A 22,093-nucleotide genomic window follows, 5' to 3' on the forward strand; every position below is an offset into this window, starting at 1 on the left:
ATAGTTATGCAAAGTATTACTTGTTATATAAGCAAAAGGGTATGGTATGACAACTTCTGCGCAGTAGTCACAGTGCCTTGTTCTGTCTAATGCGAAATTTGAATCAGTATAAAGCGGTGCCTATAAACCTGACTGGTGGAGAACGATACGTAATGATGAAGGTATCTGACCAACTGCCTTGATACCTGTTTCCGCTCGGTTATGTCATGCTTGAGGCGAATCTTTATACTTCCTATACTAGTGTTCCACGATGATAGCTGCCCGATTAATCAAATTTCCCTCTGTGCATTTAGAATAACACGCGATGGGAGTGGACAATCACCATACACCTGTGCAACAGGGACAATCTTCATAGTAGGCTCAAATGATCTAGAGTGCCCCAAGATTCGTACAGTCTCGCTCAGTATTGACGTTGTACAGTTGTCCAGACTCTACGAGCTCAGCAGCGTCGAGGAGTAACAGCTCAACAGCATCGAGGAGCAACAACTTCTCCCTAGATGCAGACCTTGAGAAGAAACAGACACCTGGAGAGCTTGACGAGGAAACCGACCGTGACCCCAACCTAATCGAATGGGATGGGCCCGACGACCCAGTATGTGTTCAGTCTGCCTTCATGCTTCTGCCCTCGGAACTCACCTCACTTCACTAGGAAAACCCTCAAAATTTCTCGGCATGCCGGAAATGGCTTATAACTGTCGTGCTCGGTCTGATGACCGTCTCTGTAACCTTCGCATCCTCCGTATTTAGCACTGCCTCGGTCGTCACTGCGGAGAAATTCGGCGTGTCGCAAGAAGTGATGGTGTTGGGAACCAGCCTATTCGTTCTGGGATTCGCTTTTGGGCCCATCATTTTCGGCCCTCTGTCCGAGTTATACGGAAGGAAGAAGCCGTTGATCATCGGATTTTACATCTTTGCTATCTTCCAGATTCCCGTGGCTGTGGCACAGAACTTACAAACCATTTTCGTCTGCCGATTCCTTGGAGGACTGTTTGCGAGCGCACCATTGGCAATCGTAAGGATGAGTTCAGTTCCAATGCAAAAGCACCCGCACGTCTTCCTAATTTGTGTTCTCTTCGACAGGTCGGAGGCATGCTCGCAGACCTTTTCGGTCCTGTCGACCGGGGTATCGCCGTGGCCATTTTCGCAGCCAGCACCTTCATTGGGCCCGTCGCTGGCCCCATCGTCGGCGGCTTTGTCACCATGTCGTACCTGGGCTGGCGCTGGACCGAGTACATCACAGCCATCATGGCGTTTTTCTTCGGTACAGTCGGCCTGTTTGTCGTTCCCGAGACCTTTGCACCGACGCTCCTTCAGCAGCGGGCGCGCAACATCCGCTTCCGCACCAAGAATTGGGCCATTCACGCCAAAGCAGATGAGCACGAGGTTGACTTCAAGCATATCTGCTACGCCTACCTGCTGCGCCCGTTCATGATGCTCGCCCTCGAGCCAATCCTAACTCTCATCACGCTCTATATGGGGTTCATCTACGGATTTCTGTACCTTTGCTTCGAGGCCTACCCCATTGCGTTCCAAGAGCAGCGGGGCTGGAATCCCGGTGTCGGTCAGCTCCCGTTTCTCGCTATCACTGTCGGCGTACTCGCCGGCTGTGCTATCATCATTACATTCACCAAGACGAGATTCCAAGCTAAGCTTAAGCAGACGGGCCAGGTCGTTCCAGAGGAACGGCTGATTCCTATGATGATTGGTGGTCTGCTGTTGCCAGCCGGAATGTTCTGGTTTGGCTGGACGTCTAGTCCCAATATCACTTGGGTGCCGCAGGTCATATCGGGTGGATTGCTGGGTGCTGGTGTGTTGTTGATTTTCTTACAGGTCAGTTTTCCTGCCCTCATATATCTTCCGTAACAACTGGATGACGTTTGATTTAGGGCCTGAACTATATTATCGACGTATATGCCATGAACTCCAACTCGGCAATTGCCGCCAACTCCTTCTTTCGATCGTGGCTTGGAGCTGGATTCCCTATGTTTGCGACTGCCATGGTAAATATCCATATCCATTGGTCCAAGTATTAGAATTAATGACTGATGACGACTAGTTTCACACTCTCGGCGTGGATTGGGCGATGACTCTGTTGGGATGTTTGACGGCCATCCTCTTCCCCGTACCCATCATTTTCTATATTTACGGCAAGAAGATTAGATCGTGGAGCAAATTCAGCCCGACTCTATAGAAGGGTTGGGCAATATTAACAGAAGACTTTATAAGCTGGACTGGATGGCGTTTTCGTTCGCCACATGGGCAAGATTTACTTACCAAGGGAGATAATGCTGTCGGCCGAATGGTGTATCTTTTGCTGATAAAAAAATATTGCATTATTCTAGATGCTGGGACTTGCGAGCATGATACTATTGAAAACAACTGCAATTAAATTGTGTCCACATTACTATACTCCAGAACTACGATCATCCAACACCACATCAATTTGACACTTGATACATTAAATGGCGGAAAAAAATCCATGAGCTTCCCAGCTGTGTACCGGAATTAGTAACACTAGGCTACCTCCACAAAGTGGCCACAGCAAGCAGTGTCGAGCAGCACGTTAAAAACATATAGCAAGCATGCTTTGGATCGGGCAGCGACTAACGCAGGAGCCTATGCACCTGCGTTATGCCTAAATTTCAATTATGCACTTTTCGACGCATCGTTCCACCACATTCTCCCTTATATGCCTCTACCAAGTCGAAAGTAGAGCACCCCCGGGTTACCGGTTGCCCTCCGCGCTTTCCTTATACTCTTGGTTGGCACCACGATGCTCGCCCACAGTACCACTGACTGTGTTCGCATCACCACTTCTATGCCACACATAAGCCAAAAACGGTAAGGTGACGCACGCGGCAACAATTAGCCTATAAAGTGATATTGGAGTCAGCCAAGGCCACATTGGTATAACGGAGAAAGACCCACTTCCGTTGACCGCCGGGTTCTGTCTCGTCTAGCTTCCCACTGGTGAAGCATTTCCGAGGGGGATTCCGTAGAGATAGCTGAGCAGGAGCAACTCCTGTCCGGAGCGGCTGCTTTGACGCAGTGCGTGTAATAAAATGGCGAATAAGAGCCATAGTGACCGTTCAGCCAAGAAGAACAAGCTGGAGATCCTTCGGGGCAAGTAGATTGAGCTCTGGGACACAGCGAGATAATTTGATGAAGTTTGAACAGCGACCAGGGGAATTTGGGGAAAGAAATCTGGCCAAGGAAACAGTGATGTAATTCTTATATAAGGACTCTTTCCTTAAATCAACGGATGCATATACGAAGTACGTGTATATCAGGTCGTTTCGTGTTGATGTCATAGTTTTGAATCATGCACCAATGAAATGTTGCTTTCCATTACTTGATCGAGCTTGATCAAGTTCTCCAAAACAAGCTTTATGGCGCCTCATGGGAGAGACAACTGATTTGGTCGCATTATATTCATTGCCATCCGCCATTCATCTTTACCCCAAGCTCTTGCCACAAACAAGGACGAAGCTTGGCATCGTTGCTTCTTAGGTCTATCCCTTGTGACTCGTTGGCTTCACTATTACAGCAGCCTTTCCTGTCTATACGAATTGCTCCATGTTCTCTTCGCCGAAGGACACCTCGATCTTCTTCCTTCCTTTCTTTGCGGTCGCGTACCTGCATCCTGGGCACCGGCAGGACCAGAATTGGACATATCGACAAGCTATTACAAACCATGTTCTTAAGGTCTCTCTGCGAGTATTTTCAGCACTCCGAATGAGACCATCTCTCTCCCTAAGCCCGCATATCGAAGGTGAACGGTTTGTCCTAGTGGAGCCTGCACAGTCCAATCTGTACACCGGCGTCGCAGTAAACGAAAAGATCAAGCCAGAGACGATAGGGGGTACGTGGTACCCAAGACGCTTCTCACAAGGCTGTACCATCCCCAAAGATGAACACGTCGTATTGCATTTTCATGGTGGATCGTACATACTGGGCAACGGCCGAACAGCCTCTTGTGGCTTTTTGGCCAAGAACTTTCTGGCGTACACCCCATCCGCCTATGTATTCTCTCTTCAATATCGATTAGCTGGTGACCAGAAAGGTCGCTTTCCAGCCCAGCTTCAAGATGTCATTTCGGCTTACTCTTACTTGATCCATACCCTGCATATCCCTGCATCGCGCATTGTGCTTAGTGGCGACAGCTGTGGAGGGGACCTTGTGTTGGGACTATTACGATATATCGTGCAATACAACTGTACGTCTCTTCTTCCAGCACCAAAGTGCGGCTGGGTCTTCTCACCCTGGTGCAATGTTTTGGATGCCAATGACCCCAGCGCCTGGATCAAGAGCGCAAACTACGAAACGGAGTGTATTCCCGCATCGTTCCCTGCCTGGGGTGCAAAAAACTTCCTGGGTGACTTGCAGGTAACTGAACCAGTCGAGGAATACGTGGCTCCTATACGACACCCGTTTCATTTGCCTTCGCCTGTCCTGATAATCACTGGTGGCCGGGAGGTGCTATGTCAGGAACATCAAGAACTCGCAGAAGCTTTTAGAGCGATTCCACAGAATAAGTCTTCTGTTGCACTTTTTGTGGAGGAAAATGTGCCTCATGACGTGTTGATGGTTGGCTGGCTCATGGGATTTCGGACAGAGGCGCGTCGGTGCTCAGAAAGAGCTGGGGAATTTGTGAGAGGGCTACAGTCGGTGACAACGAATGCCTAGCTCACGACAACACGATGTATTATCTAAAAAATGCCTCGAATGGATTGTAGAGTTCATTAGGAGTATGTAGACCTGCCTGTCTCTGAGCTCTTCCGATCTGCAGCATCCCTAGTACCAAGTTTCATCAACTGTCCTGCCTCGTCTCTGAGCAGGCTCACTGCCAGGCACGTAAATATCTTCAAAAAGAATATTGGGATGCTCTTCGGGTGCAGGCATCTCCTCTGCCTTTCGAACCTCTTCATTCACCATCGTCCTTATGTTCTTTTCCATTGTCTTGACTTCAGCGTCTGTCATGATGCCCCAATCGATTAATTTCGCCTTCAAATTACTAAGTGGGTCATTGGCACGGTTCTGTTGCAATTCATCCCGGCTTCGATAGGCAATTCCAGGATCCGACATGGAGTGGCCGGCGTATCGATAGGTGACATATTCGTAGATTACAGGGCCATTGCCGGCTTTGACGAATTCTCGTCCGTGTCTGACTGCGGCTAGCACAGCCAGGACGTCCATTCCATCTATCCGGAGACCAGGAATGTATTGACCTCGCTTGTAGTAGTCTGTCATGGCAGAAGATCTTTCAGCCGAGGTACCCATTCCGTATTTGTTGTCTGGAAGGAGAGCTGTCAATGGTGCGTTTCCACAACTTGGGACAATTGGCAAACTTACTCTCACAGCCGAACATCACGGGAAGATTCCACAACTTGGCCATGTTAAAGGTCTCGTGCACCTGTCCTTGATTCGCGGCTCCGTCTCCATATAGATTGACAGTGATTTTTCCGGTCTCGTCGTATTGCTGGGCGAACGCAATGCCAGCGCCCAGCGGCACGCTGGCACCAACTATTCCATTTCCCCCGAAGAAGCTCTTGGTGTACATATGCATCGATCCGCCCTTTCCATGGGCTATACCGTCTCGGCGGGCGAGAAGTTCGCCAAGGATGGACCTGATGGTAGCGCCGCGCATATAGGTAAATCCATGAGAGCGATAGGCCGTGATGAGCTTATCATCTCGTTCAATCGCATGCTCAATTCCTACCGCAACTGCCTCTTGCCCTATCGACAGGTGACAGAAACCACGGATCTTTCTGTCTTTGTATAATCCGTCGGCGGCCAGTTCCATGCGCCTGGAACGGGTAAGCCAGGGTATCAATATTGCACGGAGAGAACAAACCTGACTATTGCCATGTCACGATAGAGCTGTTTGAGTTGATTCTTGGTGACAGTGACGGAAGAAGGTGGCGGCTCGAAGTTGTAGGTGTCGAAGCTCTCGCCCGAAATAGGCACTGTAAAAGGCTTATCATCTTCCTGTTGCCAGTTCAGTGAGCTAGGTAATCTCAATCAGTATCAGAGAAGTTATCCGTACCGTGGGAAAGTTCTCAGAATTCATGACTTGAGCAAATCCGCGCCACCCGGCAACTAAATGCGGCGTGCGGGGAATTTCGCGGCTTAAAGGGAGCCGCATCGCCTTTAGTGCGGCCGACATGGTAGTTGAGAAAATGCAAGCCCGGTGAAAGTAAGTTCCCAAAGTAGGACCGAAACAAACACAGTATTTGGGTTTTCTATATTGATAACCTTCACTGTGACGTAATGAAGTGGAGATTGAAGTCAGGATTACATTGTACGTGCAGTGAGTATGCCGAGTCAGGTATGCCGCTCTTGATCTAGCCAATGAACTCCCAGCATTCGAGAAATATGCTGATATCTGTCGTTTCTTAGCCCCGTTAGGGGCAACTAAGATCCTTTCGAAGCGGAAACTGGTATTCATAATTCACTAGATGATCTAGCAGTTGATGCCTCATAAATCAGCGACATGGATGTTGAATTCAATCATGACGAAACTAACAATCATCTCATCTTCGCTCCCTCCGACAATAAACATGTGGTGATAGCTTGGATGAAGAGCAAAATGACTTCGCCAAAACAAAATAAAGACACTCTGTCCAACGAACATAGAAAATGTCAAATAAAAGCCAGAAAAACCGATAAAATCAAAGAGAGCCGACAATTCTGGTGTCAACTTTATGGGGGAACTTGCAGCCCTTGACCGTACAATTTTCGCGTGGACAACGATGGCCACCGACACAACGCTCGTTATCACACCGCAAGCCCTTTGAGCAGGGAGACAATCGGGCAATCCACATCAGATCAACTACCTCTTGATTAGCAAGCTGTGGTTCATGCTTATGAGTACAAAGCTCTCCATAGGAGCAAGATCCCAATATATGAAACTGATTGCAGAATTTGTGCTGCTTCAGAACATCAAGTTTGGGCCTCGTGGAGTAGTGCAACGGACTATCAACCCGTTCACCATCCACATTCCTCTGCACGACTAACATTGAACTGTGAGGTAACGACGTTTTGGTGGGCGGTTTTGTCAAAGGGGAGCCGATCTCTGATACTAGAGGTGCGGTTCTCGCTACAGAGGCGTAGTTTGAAGTCGGCGTCCGTGGTGGTGTGATTGCTGGTGCGACCGGTTTACTGCCAAATGAAACTCTTCGAGATAATTTCTTCGATCGAAAGACGTGAGGGAACGAGGTTGTCTTGAATTCAGTTGCCAAGTCTCTCAACTCACGAGGGAATGGTGGTCCCTCTACAAGTGAAATATGGGTCGATCCGCAATGGGGTCCCAGTACCCGGGCATAGCCATTATCTGCAGATCCACAGAAAATGATGTGTTGGCAATGGACATCGTGAAGATAGTGCTCAAAATGCGCTGGGTAGTATGTTAGCGATCTCTTCACCCTCGGAAGTAGGAACAGAACATTCTTACCTCCAACCTTCACATCAGAACATTCCTTCCCATTACCTGCATCCACAAAGTCACACAGAGTATTATGCATGTTGAAACCTTGTATAAAGTATCCCAGGATATCCGCTGAGCTCAGAATGCCAGTATCGGAATACGTTTTTGCTAGACCAGCCACATTTGCGTACACCCGAATCTTGAATTGGATGTTCGGATCACTATCCGGTTTTATCTTTCGGACATGATCTCGGGCCGCCTCGATGAGAGCTTTAGCAGCAGAGCGACCCCCCTTCTGTCCCCCTTGAACCAACTCGTCCATGAACTGCGTTATAGATTTTAGTTTAAGTCGAAGCCACCGTCACAGAGAAAACTCATGCTCACGTTCATATGATCGCCATCGACCAGTACTAATCCGAAGCTCAACCTCGCCTGCACGTATATAGTCAATACCAGGCTGGGGTTCACGGAGCTATTCAGCAGAAAGGAATAAACGCAGAGCATACTTGCTTGCCATCCTTCTCTTTCAACTGGCTCATACATCTCTTCACATCTTCTCTGTAAACCCGGACTAGCTTCTTCTGGTCCTCGGACTCGTTCTTCTCGTGCTGAAGTGCTTCTTGAAGGCTTTGTACCTGAGAGAAAAGATCCTATGGTGAGTTCATCTCATTAGTCAAGTATAGCCTGCATCTATACATGAATTACATACCTCGATTATCTTGTCCTTGTTGTCTTCGGTAACTCTGACGAACTCGTACCTTTCTCGCAGCTCGTTCAGGTCCAACATTGTGCTTGCTTCCCAGAAGAGAAAACTGGGACATACGCGAGAAATATACCTGGGATATGGAGCCGCTCCGTCTGTTGAACTTTGATGTTCTAATCTCCTACTGCATGCGAATTCAGCCCCAAAACCAGCTGCCACATAAATTTGGGGCAGTGTACATGCATGCATCCTTGAATCTATATCTACATGGTTAGTTATCAAGAAAGCATTGGCCTAGCGTTAGTCGCCATGTCACCGCCTCATTCGATGAGTGGTTGTGGCAGGGGTATGGTGAAGCGCCGCAACTGCGCTTTTGGTACCCCGCAGTCCGCCTGGAATTGTGGCTGCTGCCTATGCCACCGTCCACACTCTCTCTCCGCTTGAGTCTGTATGCGCAGCGATCGTTGCCTATCAGCACCACCTTTGTATTTCAGTTGGCGTCTTGTTATAGATGCCCACCTCTATCTTGCTGCGGTGCAGGGATAGAGTAATAGGAAGCCTACTTCCATGAAACACTATGTCGGGAGCTAGAGTCTTTTGTACGAAAGTGGGCAGTAAATATGATAACCTTGGGATATTCGATCAACTAGTAGCTAGACTTTAGGGAGTCGATACACTTATGTTGTCTCTCTCCCCTTTCTTTGTTTGATACGTTCGTTTCTTCTGATCCTATACAGGAGCTATGACCTTATCTATTACATAGTGTTTTATAGACATAAAGAAAGCTGAAATACTAGCGTTGACAACACTAGAGGCGATAATAATAAACTAAATATAGCCAAAGCTAGTTAAATAGACTCGTTTTGAACCTGCCTAAATAGCAGTGACAATGTCTAGTATTTTGAGACTCCGAGCGTAGCATAGCGAGTAGTCTGGCTCTAATACACCTTATTTATAGGATGTCTTCGAGCGTCTTATTATTTGCGTAGAGCAGGAATCGACACCGGACACATTAAAGGCTAAGTGGAAGGATACGGATGCGCAGTCTATGTTGATAAAAAGAGATCTTTGTCAATCGCTATTGATGGCTCGAGATGTCGGGGGTGATATAACCCAGGCTCTGTCCTTTAAATGCAATAGTCATTTTTCATGAGATGAAGTTGAAAGATGTCAATAAAATGACTTGGAGGACTTACATATTGCTGTGACTGCAAATGGGTAGCATGTTTAGGGTTCGCCAACACCACGTGGATGCATAGGAAACGACCAACAAACAACCCTGGGGCTGTGGCCCCCTGTGACTTGTCTATAAGTAAAAGTGTTGATCGACCATTATCTAGACCACTTTGATCCTAAGGATCGTTCATGACTTATCCCTGTCGGCCAAGAGATACTAGACGCACGGGGATGTAACGGCCCAATCGATCTCCGGCTACCCCTCAGTAACATATCTCTCTATCACTCATCTCCAACTCGAAAATCTGTCCTTTCTCCTATTCAAATATTCATGGCGACTCAAACATTTGATTATATTATCGCGGGCGGGGGAACAGCAGGTTGCGTAGTAGCTTCCCGTCTCAAAGAAAAGAATCCCACGTTGTCCATCGCGATCATCGAAGCCGGTCCCGATGTTAGCAAGCACCCCCTTGTACCAGATGCAGCAGATTACCCTCAACTTCTCGGCTCTGAGCTCGATTGGAACTATACTACAGTACCGCAGAAACATTTAGATGGGCGCTCTGTTTCCAACCATGCGGGGAGGGCGCTTGGTGGTAGTAGTGTGACTAACGCCGGTGAGTACTGGGACAGTTGCTCAATACAAAAAGCGTCTTGTCTGATCTGAGGCCTTAATTCAACAGGGGGCTGGTTCCGAGGCGAAAGGGCAAACTATGACCTCTGGGGACAGACGGTTGGCGACTCGCGTTGGAGCTACAGTGGATTCTTGCCCTACTTCCGCAAGGTCGAGTCGCATTTTGATCCGAATGGCGATAAAGAACAGCATGGCTTTGGTGGTCCCATGAAAGCAGAATCTGTGACATCCACGGGTCGCAATTATCCCCTGCGTCAGTCGGTGAAGGATGCATGGGCTGCTGTCGGTGTACCTTTAGTCCCGGACATCAATAATGGCAATCCCATTGGATTGGCTGAGATCGTCGAGAACAAAGTCAAGGGTATGCGGCAGACTGCAGCCTCTGAATACCCACTCAATGTTACTATCCTGACGGATACGATGGTCAAACGCGTGGTTTTCGAGAAGCGCAATGGGCGAAAGAGAGCCGTTGGCGTGGAGATTGCGGGAGAGGAATCCCGTGTGATTTCAGCAAAGCGTGAAGTTATCATTTCAACTGGCACATATCGAACGCCTCAGATATTGAAACTTTCAGGTATTGGGCCAGCCGAAGAATTGAAACGTCACGGCGTGGACTTGGTACTTGATTCACCAGACGTTGGCCGGCATTTCCAAGACCATCCAGGGGTAGTCCAGTGGTGGAAGTTGAAACAGCCAGAACGAGGACTCGCAGTTGGATCACCTTTTTTCAAGGATCCCTTGTATCTTAGAGGTCAGCCAATTGACTTCGCAGCAACACAACCTGTTCCCCTGGATGGATTGCGCGCTGCGTTACTTCGCGATGATCCAAATTGCAACCCGGATGAACATCCGTTGATCGCGCAAAAAGGACACCTGGAAATGCTAGTCTTCTACGGAGCAGGAAATCCTGCCAATCCGACAATTGAGATGGACGGTTCTCATATTATCTCCATCGTGGTTGGTATGCTTCCAACTTCTCGCGGGAGCATTACCCTCCGTGATAGCAATCCAAACTCTGCGCCACTTATCGACCCTAACTACCTCGCAACTGAGGCTGATAGGTATATGATGCGCGCGGGGATTCGGAAGATTCGCGAAATGATTCGTGATACAGAAGCCGGACGGGAAATGATTGACGATGAGACGGTCGAAGACGGGGCCACCCCAGTTAGGGTGGATACCAGTGATGCAGAGATCGACAGTATTGTTCGAGGTCGAGCTATGTGAGTTTATGAAGATGTAAAAAAAATCATTGAGCACAAGCTGATACCTCGTTTTAGGACTATGTTCCATCCCGCTGGAAGTGCGTCGATGGGCAAAGTGGTTGACAGTCAGCTCCGGGTACGAGGGGTGGATGGGTTGCGCATTGTTGATGCAAGTGTCATTCCTGTTCCATTGACTGCTCATATTCAGATGTGTGTTTATGCTCTAGCAGAGCAAGCTGCAGATATCATAGGTGATGGTGAGAGGTCTGCGCATAAGCTGTGACGGTACTGAGTAGACAACCCAATTGACAATTTTGAAATAATCACAAGCTGGATTTAACAACTACTAAACAAACAAGCTTAGTAGGAGTAACAAATAGCCAACAGAAAAGGGAGCAGGACAAAAGGTGACGACAAACTATACAGAATGCAAACAGCGCAAACATTTATCGATATCGCCGTTTTCCCCGCGCTAAATGAACGAAGCGACAAAGAAAAAGACCAGAAAGCATTTATAACAGGTCATTTTCCCCTGTATATCTGCTCATTCAACTCTTCAAATTCTGGCGATCTCCCAGATCTCTTCAATTTATTCCACATAGACCTGAACCTCAGGTCAACCAGCAAAATGGGCAACGAGTCCCAGCTGCCAGCAGGCATCGTCACCCTGCTGGACACGGACCTGTACAAGCTGACGATGCAATGTGCAGTCCTAAAATACTTCCCAGATGTTTGTCAGTACTCTTACTCCGAACTGGGCGATACCCAAACTGACACACGAGCAGCGGTGACATACGGCTACACAAATCGGACCCCGCACATGAAGCTGCGCCGCGGGGCATACAAATGGCTCCTGGAACAGATGGACAGTAAGCAATACCAACCAAGCATCCGAATAGCAACTAACATCAACGCGCTCAGAACTAGCCAATGTCCGCGTAACAGCGGAAGAACGCCAATTCCTCCGCGAAAAATGCCCTTACCTAAACGACGCGTACATCACCTTCCTCGAAACCTTCCACCTGAAACCGGCGGAACAAATCGAAATCAAATTTATCCCGGTACAAGATACAGGCAGCGATGACGACGAAGGCAATATCGAGTACATCATCAAGGGATTGTGGCTGGACACGATCCTGTACGAGATCCCGTTACTGGCGCTGACCAGCCAGGCCTATTTCATGTTCACCGATAAGGACTGGGATTATGAAAATCAGGAGGACAAGGCTTACCGGAAGGGCTGTACGTTGCTTGAGAATGGGTGTGTCTTTTCTGAGTTTGGATCGCGTCGTAGACGTGATTATCACACTCAGGACCTTGTTATGAGGGGTCTTACTCGTGCTGCAGAGGAGGGGAAGAGACAGGGTTGGAGTGGTGTTCTGTCTGGTACTAGCAACGTTCATTTTGCCATGAAGTATGGTGTACCTGCTGTTGGGACTGTTGCGCATGAATGGTATATGACCATTGCGGCTATTACAGATGATTATGAGAATGCCAATGAGTTGGCGTTGAAGTATTGGCTGGGTTGTTTCGGGGAGGGGGTACGTGTTCTTGTTGTCTCGACGTTCGATGTGCTATATGCTGACTGATTGTTAGGTCCTTGGTATTGCGCTCACCGATACTTTCGGTACACCTGCTTTCCTGGATGCTTTCAAGAGGCCAATCTCGGTGCCGGATCAGAAGCCTGATCCATCTGCTAAGAGCTATGCTCAGGTTTACACTGGTATCCGCCAGGACTCTGGTGACCCGACCTACTTTGTCAAGATGGCTCGTGATTTCTATGATGGCCAGGGTATCTCCGATACAAAGGTCGTTGTGTTCTCAGATTCCTTGGATATCGAGCATTGTCTTGAGTACAAAACCATCGCTGAAGAGGCAGGCTTCAAGCCTACCTTCGGCGTTGGAACATTCTTCACCAGTAAGTCTTATTTCCACGGATGCGTTGACCACCGCTAATTCTTGCAGATGACTACGTCAGTAAATCAAGTGGTGAAAAGTCCAAGCCCCTTAATATTGTCATCAAGATCGCAACCGCAAATGGCAGCCCCGCTGTCAAGCTCAGTGACAATATGGGCAAGAATACAGGTGACCAGGACAAAGTCCGGGAAGTCAAGAAGAAGCTTGGCTACGTCGAGCACTCCTGGGAAGAAGGCGATGAAAGCAATCGCTGGAAAAAGCAGGAATGAGCAGTTCAATCTCGCTTCACGAATCTCATACTCATAATCTCATAGATTGGGCAGGTTTAATTGCTAGAGTTCATTTCCGTTCAGCATAATGTGACATTCCATAGAGAATAAGAATACATGATATCCTCGCTCAATCGACGAATCTAATACAATCACCAAATACCAAACACCACACATCCTTGGGTATCATCAGTCCACATAAGAATACAAGTAATTCACAACTTGATCCAAGAGCTCAAACCTGAAAGAAAAATCCATCTTCTAGTTTCTGAGCCACATCACCAGCCCATGAAGCAGATTGCATCGTGAAAATATCCTCGCTAACTTCATCAATGGAGCTGTACAGACCTCGCCAGCATTTCTCAATGATATGACTGCAAACATAGTCATCTCTGGGAAACTGGGTATTGCGAAACCGGTACTGAACCTCGACTGCATGTCGAACAGAATCCAACTCCGGAAACACCTCACCGCCCGTGATGATATGATACATCGCCGAGCCAACAGCGAAGATGTCAGTTATTTTCTCGGCGTGATAGGGGAATGGCCGTGGCATGCTGGATTTCGAGCCTTCGCGACTCAAACCGTCCAGCATGTATTCCCCTGCGCTATTTTTCAGAATTCCTTGGAAATCAGCGAGGATGATGTTGAGATTGATGTCTAGAAGGATATTCGATACGTCGATGGTGCAGTGGATGACATTCTTGGAGTGAATGAATGATACCGCTGCAACGAGCTGCTGGCACCAGTCCAGCCGAATCTCGAGACTGACTTCTGGATAACGGATCAGGTAGTCGCCCATGTTGCCGTTGGGGTAGTATTTGAGTACCAGGCCATCTTCGGTCAACCCTTCTGATTTCATGATGGAGGGATGGGGACCCAGCTTATCGAGGATGTCGAGGATTCGAGCTTCGACTTTGATGCTTATCAACCAGTTTCTGTCGTTTTCGTCCCTGGTATACTTGAGAACCTTTGTGCATGGTGGTAGTGGTTTGTTGGGTTCCCTGACAACGGGTGTTTGGTCGTAGAGGCCCACGATGCATCCGCCTGATGAGATGATTTCTCTGACACCGAGTGGAAGTCGACCTGTGAGCTGGAGAGGACCCGTGAGCGAGGGAGGGCTGCTGGAAGACGCCAGCTCTGGAATGGAGCGCATGTCTAGCCGTTGGAGGTATTCGCGTATGGGTGGTACGTGGATGACTTGCAGCGATTCCGGGGAAAGACTCCAGGGTGTCATGGTCACCTGTACTGAATGAATGAAAATGTACAGGCTGAAGAGATAAAATGGATGATTAAAGAAGAATTGAAAGATAGAGACACGCAAAGAAAGGGTCTTCGAGGCCAACCCGCGATATAGAGTAGAGTGCCTTCCTCCTATGTCCTCCCTCCAATGTGCGAACTATCCAAATATAATGGTTTTATCCTCATATCACGACACATATTTAGCCTCAAACGTTATTTCAGAATAGGGATGTAATAGCGAGGTCTCAACTGGTAAGGCTGATATCACAACTCACCGGGAACAAGCCAGTACACGACCTAGTTTATTGACTTTTACCTACCACGGAATGGAAGAAGAACACTTGTATAGAGAATCTTATTTTGAAGCATATACTTTGTGAAATAACACGTCATATAGTACAAGATGGCAGCTGGAGAAGGTAGGCCCGGAATAATAATCAACCTCGTTCATGAGACTAAAACATATCATCCCCGGACTGGAACCCTAGATCCCGATCAAGATCCCCAGTAATACCAGACCTAGCTTCACTCATTGATTGATGGCGCGAGTGTGTTCCAGATATGTTTTCATCCATTCCCTGCAACTCAAACGAGAAAGGGTCCTGCTCTTGTTCTTGCTGGGGTATCTCCTGTGACTCGAAGGTCTGTGCCTTGTCATATTGACTCATGTCCGTGTCTCGGAATAGGTCTTGTGTCCAGTCTAAATTATTGTCTTTTGCGGTTGATGATATATTGTTTCCATCCGTGTTTGGATTCGTGGCAGGGGTGGGTATGTCCGGGAATGAGTCGATATCGATTGAGAAAAAGTTGAAGGGGTTGTTGTCGACGGTGCTGGGGTCGGCAAATTGGTCGAAATCGTTGGGGAAGAGAGGTAGAGAAGTATCCTGGATGGTTTCTGTGGTAGAGTTTCTTGGTGTTGGGAGACCCCCTGAGCCTTGGGTAGGTGTGGCTTGCCTTCGTGAGATCGGGGTGTCAGGCTTGGGAGTAGGTGGCTCGGCAAGGAGTGGATGATATTGCGGTATGGGGATTGGTTCTTGGTTTCTTGGTTCTCGTGTTGTCAAGGATATGGCTGGGGCGTCGAGGTTGTATTGCATGACCTGGAAGAAGGTGCTGGAGGCGCCAGACTGCATTTTAATGGCGGCTTCGATGTTGGCGAACTCTTGGTCTGCGGCCGGATAGATATCCTTGAGACAGTGCAGCACTTGAATACAACGGTGGAAATTGTATACACTGCTTTCGCGGACAGCCGGATTGTCGGACATGGTGTTGGTTAAATGTGCCACGGCAGCGGGTAGAATCACAGTGACCCCGGATTGTGGCAGGAACCGCGTCAGATTGAGTTGATTCAACCCCTGTATAATATGTGTGATTCCGCTGGCAGCATCGTGCATTTTAATGCGGGCAGTGTTGCACAATTCAGTGCGTGTTTTGGATTGATCCTTCGAGGCGACTGCCCAAGGCCGGTGAAGTGCACTACTTGTAGCATGATAGAGCATACGCAACATTGCGCCATGGAGCAAGAGCACGTCCTCTCCATCACGGAAATTATTCTTCGTTTTCGGTATAAATTGAGCATCTTTGGGGAGAGTACTGAGCCATGAGTCGAGCTTCTGACCGCATCGCGCAAACTCAGACTCTGAAGCTTGTCGAGGAACGAGGGTGACAGTTGTCCGATTCGTGGCGCCAAATTGGCGTTGCGAAGGTGTGTATTGGGCAAACAATACCCTGCCAATACCCTGACAAAGCTTCATCTTTTCAATAAACATAATAGAGAGACGTTTTTGATGTGACACATCTTCCAATTGGCGGCAGCGGAAATTGGAAATAACGGATGGAGCGAAGGGTTCAAAGTCGAAGTCGTCTAGCCTGAGCATAGGCACGTTGCTTGTACCATCATTGACTTGAAGTGGGCGACGCATACCCATAGCAATGAGTCGGTCTCGGGAGTACAGGCACCACCAGAGCCGAGCGCGGAGTCGTCGAGTCCTTACGTCCATATCGCCTGATGCAGGGTCTTTGTTCAACCCGATCGATTGTGCCTGTGTGTTGCATACACCAATCCAATCCCAGATGTCTCGCTGTGGGCTGTTCTCCGGATCAGACCAGTAGGTCATCAGTAGTAAAGTTTGTAGAATCACAATTCGGTCCTCTTCGCAGTCAAGAGAGTAGAGTAGCTATATATGGGTTAGCTGGGCTCGAATTTTTGATCACTGGTACACACACCCTTAAGCGAGTGAAGAACGCACTCCGCGCGCTCTTTCGCGTCGAATATCCCGCATCCTGCAGATGTTTAAGATCGACAAATGCCGTGCCGACGAACATCACTGCCTGAAACAGCAAAATGCTAACATTTCCCTCCGGATCATTTTCTGCCACACATCGCAAGAATTCCTGCAAGTTCAAGACCGGCATAAAACTATGCACCCACTGAATATAACAGCGAAGCAGTTCATCCCGCAGACCGCTCTCCGGTAGTGAGAGCGCACCACGAAATCGCAGGAATTCCAAATCTTCCGGGGCGATGCGAGCTGGCAGCGGCTTCAAAAACCGAGGCTCATCGTCCAACATCGCCGTCAACGGATCGAAGTCTGGGTCAATCAGATCCTGCACGGCAGACACCATATTCGCCAGCGGTAGGGAATGCTGCACACCAGGGGTCCCTAATGTGCGCCATCCGCCAGGAGGTTTGCCCTCATATAGCCATGGGGCCTGCGGATCATATCCAGACAGGCTATGGCGCTTGGCCGTCGACTCCAGGCCGGACTCTGCACTCAGTGACTTGCGCTTCAGAGCCTGCGCCCGGTTATCGGGGGTTGAAGCCATTGCCTCTCATATAGGAGATGTTCCTATTATGGTAGGAGAGATGACGATATGGTACCGGGAAGACCGAATCAGAGGATGGCCAAAGATTCAGGCGGTGGCCGGAACTGGGGGGAGATGTGGGGAGCCCGTTTTGCGGAGACCAACCTTGGCGCCCGGGGAAATCGCCACGTTGGATCGGCATTTGTTGATGGCAATTGGTTGTGTAGGTGATAATCATTTATCCACTCGATAGACAAGGTTGGCCAAGGTGGTAAACACCATTTGTTGGACTCAACGCAATATATATACCGCAAACACCATTAGAGTCTCACAAACAAAAGAACAAGACTAGGTCACTTTTCTCAGGGTTAAAATGTAATCGGGAGTCCAAAGCGGATCTATAGATTGTAACAGATTCTCTTTTTAAGCATAAACATGGCACCGCTCAGATCTGCCACCAATCCCATCCTAGATATATGAGCGTCTACTTTAGTCTCACCACTGCAGAACTTCTGAGGAGTATTAATAAGGAGTTTCAACTCACTGATCAGCTTGAACATATAAATTTATATTATCCTACCAAAGTACTTCCAGCATGTGCCGTAGATATTTATAGCAATAATGTTCTGGAGGTTGATCTGTGATTGATACTCTAGAGATGGTCACGGCCTCATGTGCAAAACTATTGTCGGGATGGTTTCATTGCACATAATCGCTGCTATTAGGTTGGATGTTGCACACTGTTCTTCAGTGAAAGATCATTCTCCTGCCTGTACGGTGAAGGTTCTTAACATTGGAGAAGATGTCATAAACCAAGTATAATTTTTTATTTCGATATATCTAGTAAATTGCCACGTGAAAGTGGTGGCAATTTCGTCGTAAGGGTACCCATATATATTTACACATATATTGACGACATTTTGTGTAGATGGGAAGCCAGGGAAATACGACTCGATTGAAGGTGGACTGTCATATGAAATTTCTTGCTAAATATGAAACGTAAGGTTTCAAGTCTACATTATGGCCACTGCAACCCAGCTTATTCTATGGGTTCATTCTGCACCAGCCGCTGTCACATATTGAAATCCATGTCTTTCCTTACGCCCCCATGACCCGGGGACGACTAGCCGAGTCTAGATGCGCCGGTTTTGTACCACATGGCCCATCACCAGCGAGTAACCTCCTCAAGCAAGGCATTGAAGGAATCTTGGAAAGCCCATGTGTCAAGGCACAGGGCACATACGATAGAGCAGTAATGGATTCAAACCACACTGGACACCCAGTAATGGCAAATTCCTGGTATTCATGAAACAGGAGCAAAACATGCAAAAGGATACATGCCCTTCCAATAAACTATTGTACAAATTATCCAATCGAAAACCACCGAGCGAAATGTCTATTCATGTGTTTCCTTTGACCGACGCCGTATGCTTCGACAGGATTGAAAAAGGGAGGTCCGAGTCGTCCCACCGGAGGTATAAAAGGCGTAAAGATTTTACATGCTGCGTCGAGTCAGAGGCTGGTCATTGGGAAGGGACTGATGGGTGCGACTTACGGAGGGAGGAGGAACTCTCCGAGGCTGCTGTGGAGGAATGCAACACCGGCCTAAAATGAATATGTTAGCTGGTCTTATTGCCTGATGTAATGATGATGGAGTCGAACGTACACCGAAGATCAGGAGGCTGCGGACAATGGTCTTGTTCTCGGGGTTGGTGGCCTCATCGTAGACGGTGCTGACGAAGCCCTTCTGGGCGCGGCCAGAGCCGGAGTGGACGATGCGCTGGTTGGGGGCCATTGTGTGTGTGATGGAGGAGCAAGAAATGAGAACGTGAGTTGATGTTGTTGTTGAAGGTGATGATCGGACGTCGAGAAATCTGCGGACTCGGAACGGGCTTGGCGTCACTGCGTCTTTAGCTCCCGCGCGCAACCGTATATCTTTGCCCGCGTGAATGCGACAGCGCCTGCAGTGATCTTGACGTGATTCATTCTATTTCAGCTGTTTTTGCGCGTCTATTCTTCGTTCTCTCTTTAGAAATTCGCGTGAAGGACTCGAAGTCCCAGTGTTGCCTCGCGAACAGGCATCCTATCGCAACCATGAACGTCGACGAGCTCTTCAAAGTGAGTTTGAGAGAACCCTTCAGGCCATTTGCATATCTGACATAATAGAAACCTTCCTCTGGAGGCAATGGAAAGCGCAAGTTCGAGCCTCTCCAAGATCCCAGTACGTCTCCCCTCGCAAAGACGCCGATCGCAAACCTCTAACAATACAACAGACGAAGTTTACAAGTCAGCGAAGCTAGATTCGAATGGCGATGCGCGTTCGAAAGGAAAGGCACCCATGGTTGAAGATGAAGCCGACGACGGCGAAGCTGGACCCGAGCTCCCTCCGGACTTCGACCAGGAGGACGTGCCAGATGACGAGGAGGGACGTTTCTTCGGCGGTGGAATGGACCGAAAGACAACACAGGCAATGGAATACATTGATCAGCAAGAGGAAGACGAAACTGCGGTATGGACAATTTGCTCCATGAACACTGGCCAGGTGCTGACTCTCATCTAGCCCGAGAAGTTCGACTCCGCATGGGTACGCCGTTTCGCATTGAACTTTGAACGGAAGATCTCGAGGAATGCCGAATTGCGGGCGAAGTTCGAAAGTGATCCTCAAAAGTACGTGAAAAGGGCGAGATATTTGTGCTGGTGCTGATTGAGTTAGGTTCATGATTTCCGAGGCCGACCTCGACACTGAAATCAAGGGCCTGTCGATCCTATCTGAGCATTCTGAGCTCTACGAAGAGTTTGCGAAGATGGGATGCGTTGGCTCCTTGATTTCTCTCTTGTCGCATGAGAATGCTGACATTGCGATTGATGCCATTCAAATCATCAGTGAACTAACAGACGAGGACGTGGACGCCGAGCAAGAGCAATGGGATGTTTTAGTGAATTCCATGGTATGTGGAACTCCCAATGTTATTGGGCAACTACTTACTAGTTATAGATGCAAGCCGATCTCATTGAATTATTGGCTCAGAATCTCTCACGACTCGATGAAGCATCAGAGACGGACAGAGCCGGAGTATACTATGTGCTAGGTCGGTCATAAAGCCCAGAGATGAAACGATTGCTAACCAAAACAGGTGTATTGGAAAACCTTGCTTCCCAAACCTCCCACGCCGAGACTATTGGACAGGATGGTTCAATCCTACCATGGATTCTCTCCCGTATTCAAAAGAAAGAAGCCGTTGTCAGTCAGAACAAGCAATATGCTGCTGAAATATTGGCAATTCTTCTACAGTCATCACCAAAGAACCGCTCCAAGTTTATCGAGCTCGATGGTATCGATGTTCTTCTCCAATTGCTCAGCGCTTACAGGAAACGTGACCCAGCGAAAGACTCTGACGAAGAAGAATATGTCGAGAACCTGTTTGACTCTCTTATCTGCCTCGTCGAAGAAGACGTCGGCAAGGAGAAATTCGTGGAAAACGAGGGCATTGAACTAGCGTTGATCATGCTCAGAGAGGGCAAGTTCAGCAAGTCTCGCTCACTGAGGGTACTTGACCACGCTCTAGGTGGAGTCGGAGGTGCTCCAGCATGCGAGAGATTGGTGGAGGCGGCTGGCCTGAAGACCATTTTCGGGATGTTCATGAAGAAGGTATATTTCTCTATGCCCGTAGCATTGGCTAAACTAACATCCATCTAGCAAGAGGGCCAAAATATCGAGCACTTCTTGGGAATCTTTGCTTCCCTTCTGCGTCTTCTGCCTGGTGGCTCCGCACCACGCATCCGGACACTAGCAAAGTTTATGGAGAAGGACTACGGAAAGATTGAAAAGCTCGTCAAGCTGAGGCGTGAATACGCGGCGCGCGTGTCACCTGTAGAAGAGGCTATCGTGAAAGAGCGTAGAACCTTTGACAAGGAAGAGCAAGAACTTATGGCCGGTGAATGGCTGTCAAGGCGATTCGATGCTGGTCTGTTCTCATTACAGGTATGTTTCTCTCGCACAAATACTATTCCCTGCTAAACATGTAGACTATCGATGTTATCTTGGCATGGCTTATTGCGGAGGATGATGGAGCCAAGCTGAAGATTCTTGCACTTCTCGCGGACCGCGATGAAGACCTATCTCTGGTTCGCAGCACACTACAGGGTAAGATGTATGCGCCTCTACCTTTGGACAAAGCTAATTTTCGCAGAACAACTAGAAGGACTTGGGGGGAGGAACCTGGTCAGAAAGACTTCAGGGATATGCTTAGCACACTTCTTCAGTTTGTTTAAGCGATGCAACCTCTTGCATTAAATATAATCTACAATCAATCAACCCTTGAATTCTTAACATAACGCGCAAGTGATTATAATATATGCGACTGAACCATAGTTTGTCTACCTTGTACTCCGAGGCGGTGAGAGCAATTTCACGTGATGGAGACCCGAACAGGACTAGCGTCTGGCTAGCGGGCTCAGAAGCATCAAGAGTCTGGAGATCAGTCCCTTCATCTCATCATTGTCGGGGAGTTTCTTTTCCATCCCTTTCAGATTGTCAGGCTCCACAACGCATCTGCCTCTGACATTCTGATTCCTGCCGACATCAACCTCCATCACCGACAGGCGGGCTTGCAGCGCGTTGGGTGATTCTTCAGATCGTGCACCTGGCCGACGCGCCTCCCTTCGTTTTTTCAGATCAACGCCTTCTTCCATCCGCCTCCGACCTGACCAGGTCGCCTC

General features: G+C 48.4%; 11 protein-coding genes across 11 annotated transcripts; 5 read left to right on the forward strand and 6 right to left on the reverse strand.

Moving 5' to 3' along the window:
* Positions 1–304: 304 nt before the first annotated feature.
* N7508_003808 (MFS transporter) lies at positions 305–2,191 on the forward strand (the record flags this gene model as incomplete). Its single annotated transcript, XM_058461874.1, has 6 exons — positions 305–354; positions 421–592; positions 650–1,012; positions 1,081–1,830; positions 1,887–2,000; positions 2,057–2,191. The coding sequence occupies 6 exons, from the start codon at positions 305–307 to the stop codon at positions 2,189–2,191; spliced, it is 1,584 nt and encodes a 527-aa protein (XP_058322451.1).
* A 534-nt stretch (positions 2,192–2,725) lies between these two features.
* Positions 2,726–3,080, reverse strand: N7508_003809 (uncharacterized protein; the record flags this gene model as incomplete). Its single annotated transcript, XM_058461875.1, has 2 exons — positions 2,726–2,870; positions 2,929–3,080. The coding sequence occupies 2 exons, from the start codon at positions 3,078–3,080 to the stop codon at positions 2,726–2,728; spliced, it is 297 nt and encodes a 98-aa protein (XP_058322452.1).
* A 496-nt stretch (positions 3,081–3,576) lies between these two features.
* Positions 3,577–4,686, forward strand: N7508_003810 (alpha/beta hydrolase; the record flags this gene model as incomplete). The annotated part of the gene is made up of 1 exon (XM_058461876.1): positions 3,577–4,686. One exon carries the CDS (start codon positions 3,577–3,579, stop codon positions 4,684–4,686), a length of 1,110 nt encoding a protein of 369 aa, XP_058322453.1.
* A 108-nt stretch (positions 4,687–4,794) lies between these two features.
* N7508_003811 (uncharacterized protein) lies at positions 4,795–6,166 on the reverse strand (the record flags this gene model as incomplete). Its single annotated transcript, XM_058461877.1, has 4 exons — positions 4,795–5,294; positions 5,353–5,807; positions 5,855–5,988; positions 6,047–6,166. The coding sequence occupies 4 exons, from the start codon at positions 6,164–6,166 to the stop codon at positions 4,795–4,797; spliced, it is 1,209 nt and encodes a 402-aa protein (XP_058322454.1).
* Positions 6,167–7,273: 1,107 nt separating this feature from the next.
* N7508_003812 (uncharacterized protein) lies at positions 7,274–8,213 on the reverse strand (the record flags this gene model as incomplete). Its single annotated transcript, XM_058461878.1, has 5 exons — positions 7,274–7,396; positions 7,461–7,751; positions 7,811–7,858; positions 7,933–8,076; positions 8,136–8,213. The coding sequence occupies 5 exons, from the start codon at positions 8,211–8,213 to the stop codon at positions 7,274–7,276; spliced, it is 684 nt and encodes a 227-aa protein (XP_058322455.1).
* A 1,423-nt stretch (positions 8,214–9,636) lies between these two features.
* On the forward strand, positions 9,637–11,427 carry N7508_003813 (GMC family oxidoreductase; the record flags this gene model as incomplete). The annotated part of the gene is made up of 3 exons (XM_058461879.1): positions 9,637–9,922; positions 9,989–11,162; positions 11,220–11,427. 3 exons carry the CDS (start codon positions 9,637–9,639, stop codon positions 11,425–11,427), a joined length of 1,668 nt encoding a protein of 555 aa, XP_058322456.1.
* A 345-nt stretch (positions 11,428–11,772) lies between these two features.
* N7508_003814 (nicotinate phosphoribosyltransferase) lies at positions 11,773–13,330 on the forward strand (the record flags this gene model as incomplete). Its single annotated transcript, XM_058461880.1, has 4 exons — positions 11,773–12,013; positions 12,066–12,685; positions 12,741–13,062; positions 13,110–13,330. The coding sequence occupies 4 exons, from the start codon at positions 11,773–11,775 to the stop codon at positions 13,328–13,330; spliced, it is 1,404 nt and encodes a 467-aa protein (XP_058322457.1).
* A 235-nt stretch (positions 13,331–13,565) lies between these two features.
* Positions 13,566–14,567, reverse strand: N7508_003815 (uncharacterized protein; the record flags this gene model as incomplete). Its single annotated transcript, XM_058461881.1, has 1 exon — positions 13,566–14,567. The coding sequence occupies one exon, from the start codon at positions 14,565–14,567 to the stop codon at positions 13,566–13,568; it is 1,002 nt and encodes a 333-aa protein (XP_058322458.1).
* Positions 14,568–15,027: 460 nt separating this feature from the next.
* N7508_003816 (transcription factor domain-containing protein) lies at positions 15,028–17,395 on the reverse strand (the record flags this gene model as incomplete). Its single annotated transcript, XM_058461882.1, has 2 exons — positions 15,028–16,746; positions 16,796–17,395. The coding sequence occupies 2 exons, from the start codon at positions 17,393–17,395 to the stop codon at positions 15,028–15,030; spliced, it is 2,319 nt and encodes a 772-aa protein (XP_058322459.1).
* A 1,297-nt stretch (positions 17,396–18,692) lies between these two features.
* On the reverse strand, positions 18,693–19,169 carry N7508_003817 (uncharacterized protein; the record flags this gene model as incomplete). The annotated part of the gene is made up of 3 exons (XM_058461883.1): positions 18,693–18,876; positions 18,930–18,979; positions 19,041–19,169. The coding sequence occupies 3 exons, from the start codon at positions 19,167–19,169 to the stop codon at positions 18,870–18,872; spliced, it is 186 nt and encodes a 61-aa protein (XP_058322460.1). The 3' UTR covers positions 18,693–18,869.
* A 299-nt stretch (positions 19,170–19,468) lies between these two features.
* On the forward strand, positions 19,469–21,646 carry N7508_003818 (beta-catenin-like protein 1; the record flags this gene model as incomplete). The annotated part of the gene is made up of 9 exons (XM_058461884.1): positions 19,469–19,492; positions 19,541–19,595; positions 19,648–19,883; positions 19,935–20,041; positions 20,088–20,322; positions 20,370–20,463; positions 20,509–21,023; positions 21,072–21,356; positions 21,401–21,646. The coding sequence occupies 9 exons, from the start codon at positions 19,469–19,471 to the stop codon at positions 21,644–21,646; spliced, it is 1,797 nt and encodes a 598-aa protein (XP_058322461.1).
* Positions 21,647–22,093: the final 447 nt, after the last annotated feature.

This window comes from Penicillium antarcticum (genome assembly GCF_028974205.1).
Source record: "Penicillium antarcticum strain IBT 31339 chromosome Unknown utg000003l_segment0_segment0, whole genome shotgun sequence".
NCBI lineage: Eukaryota > Fungi > Ascomycota > Eurotiomycetes > Eurotiales > Aspergillaceae > Penicillium > Penicillium antarcticum.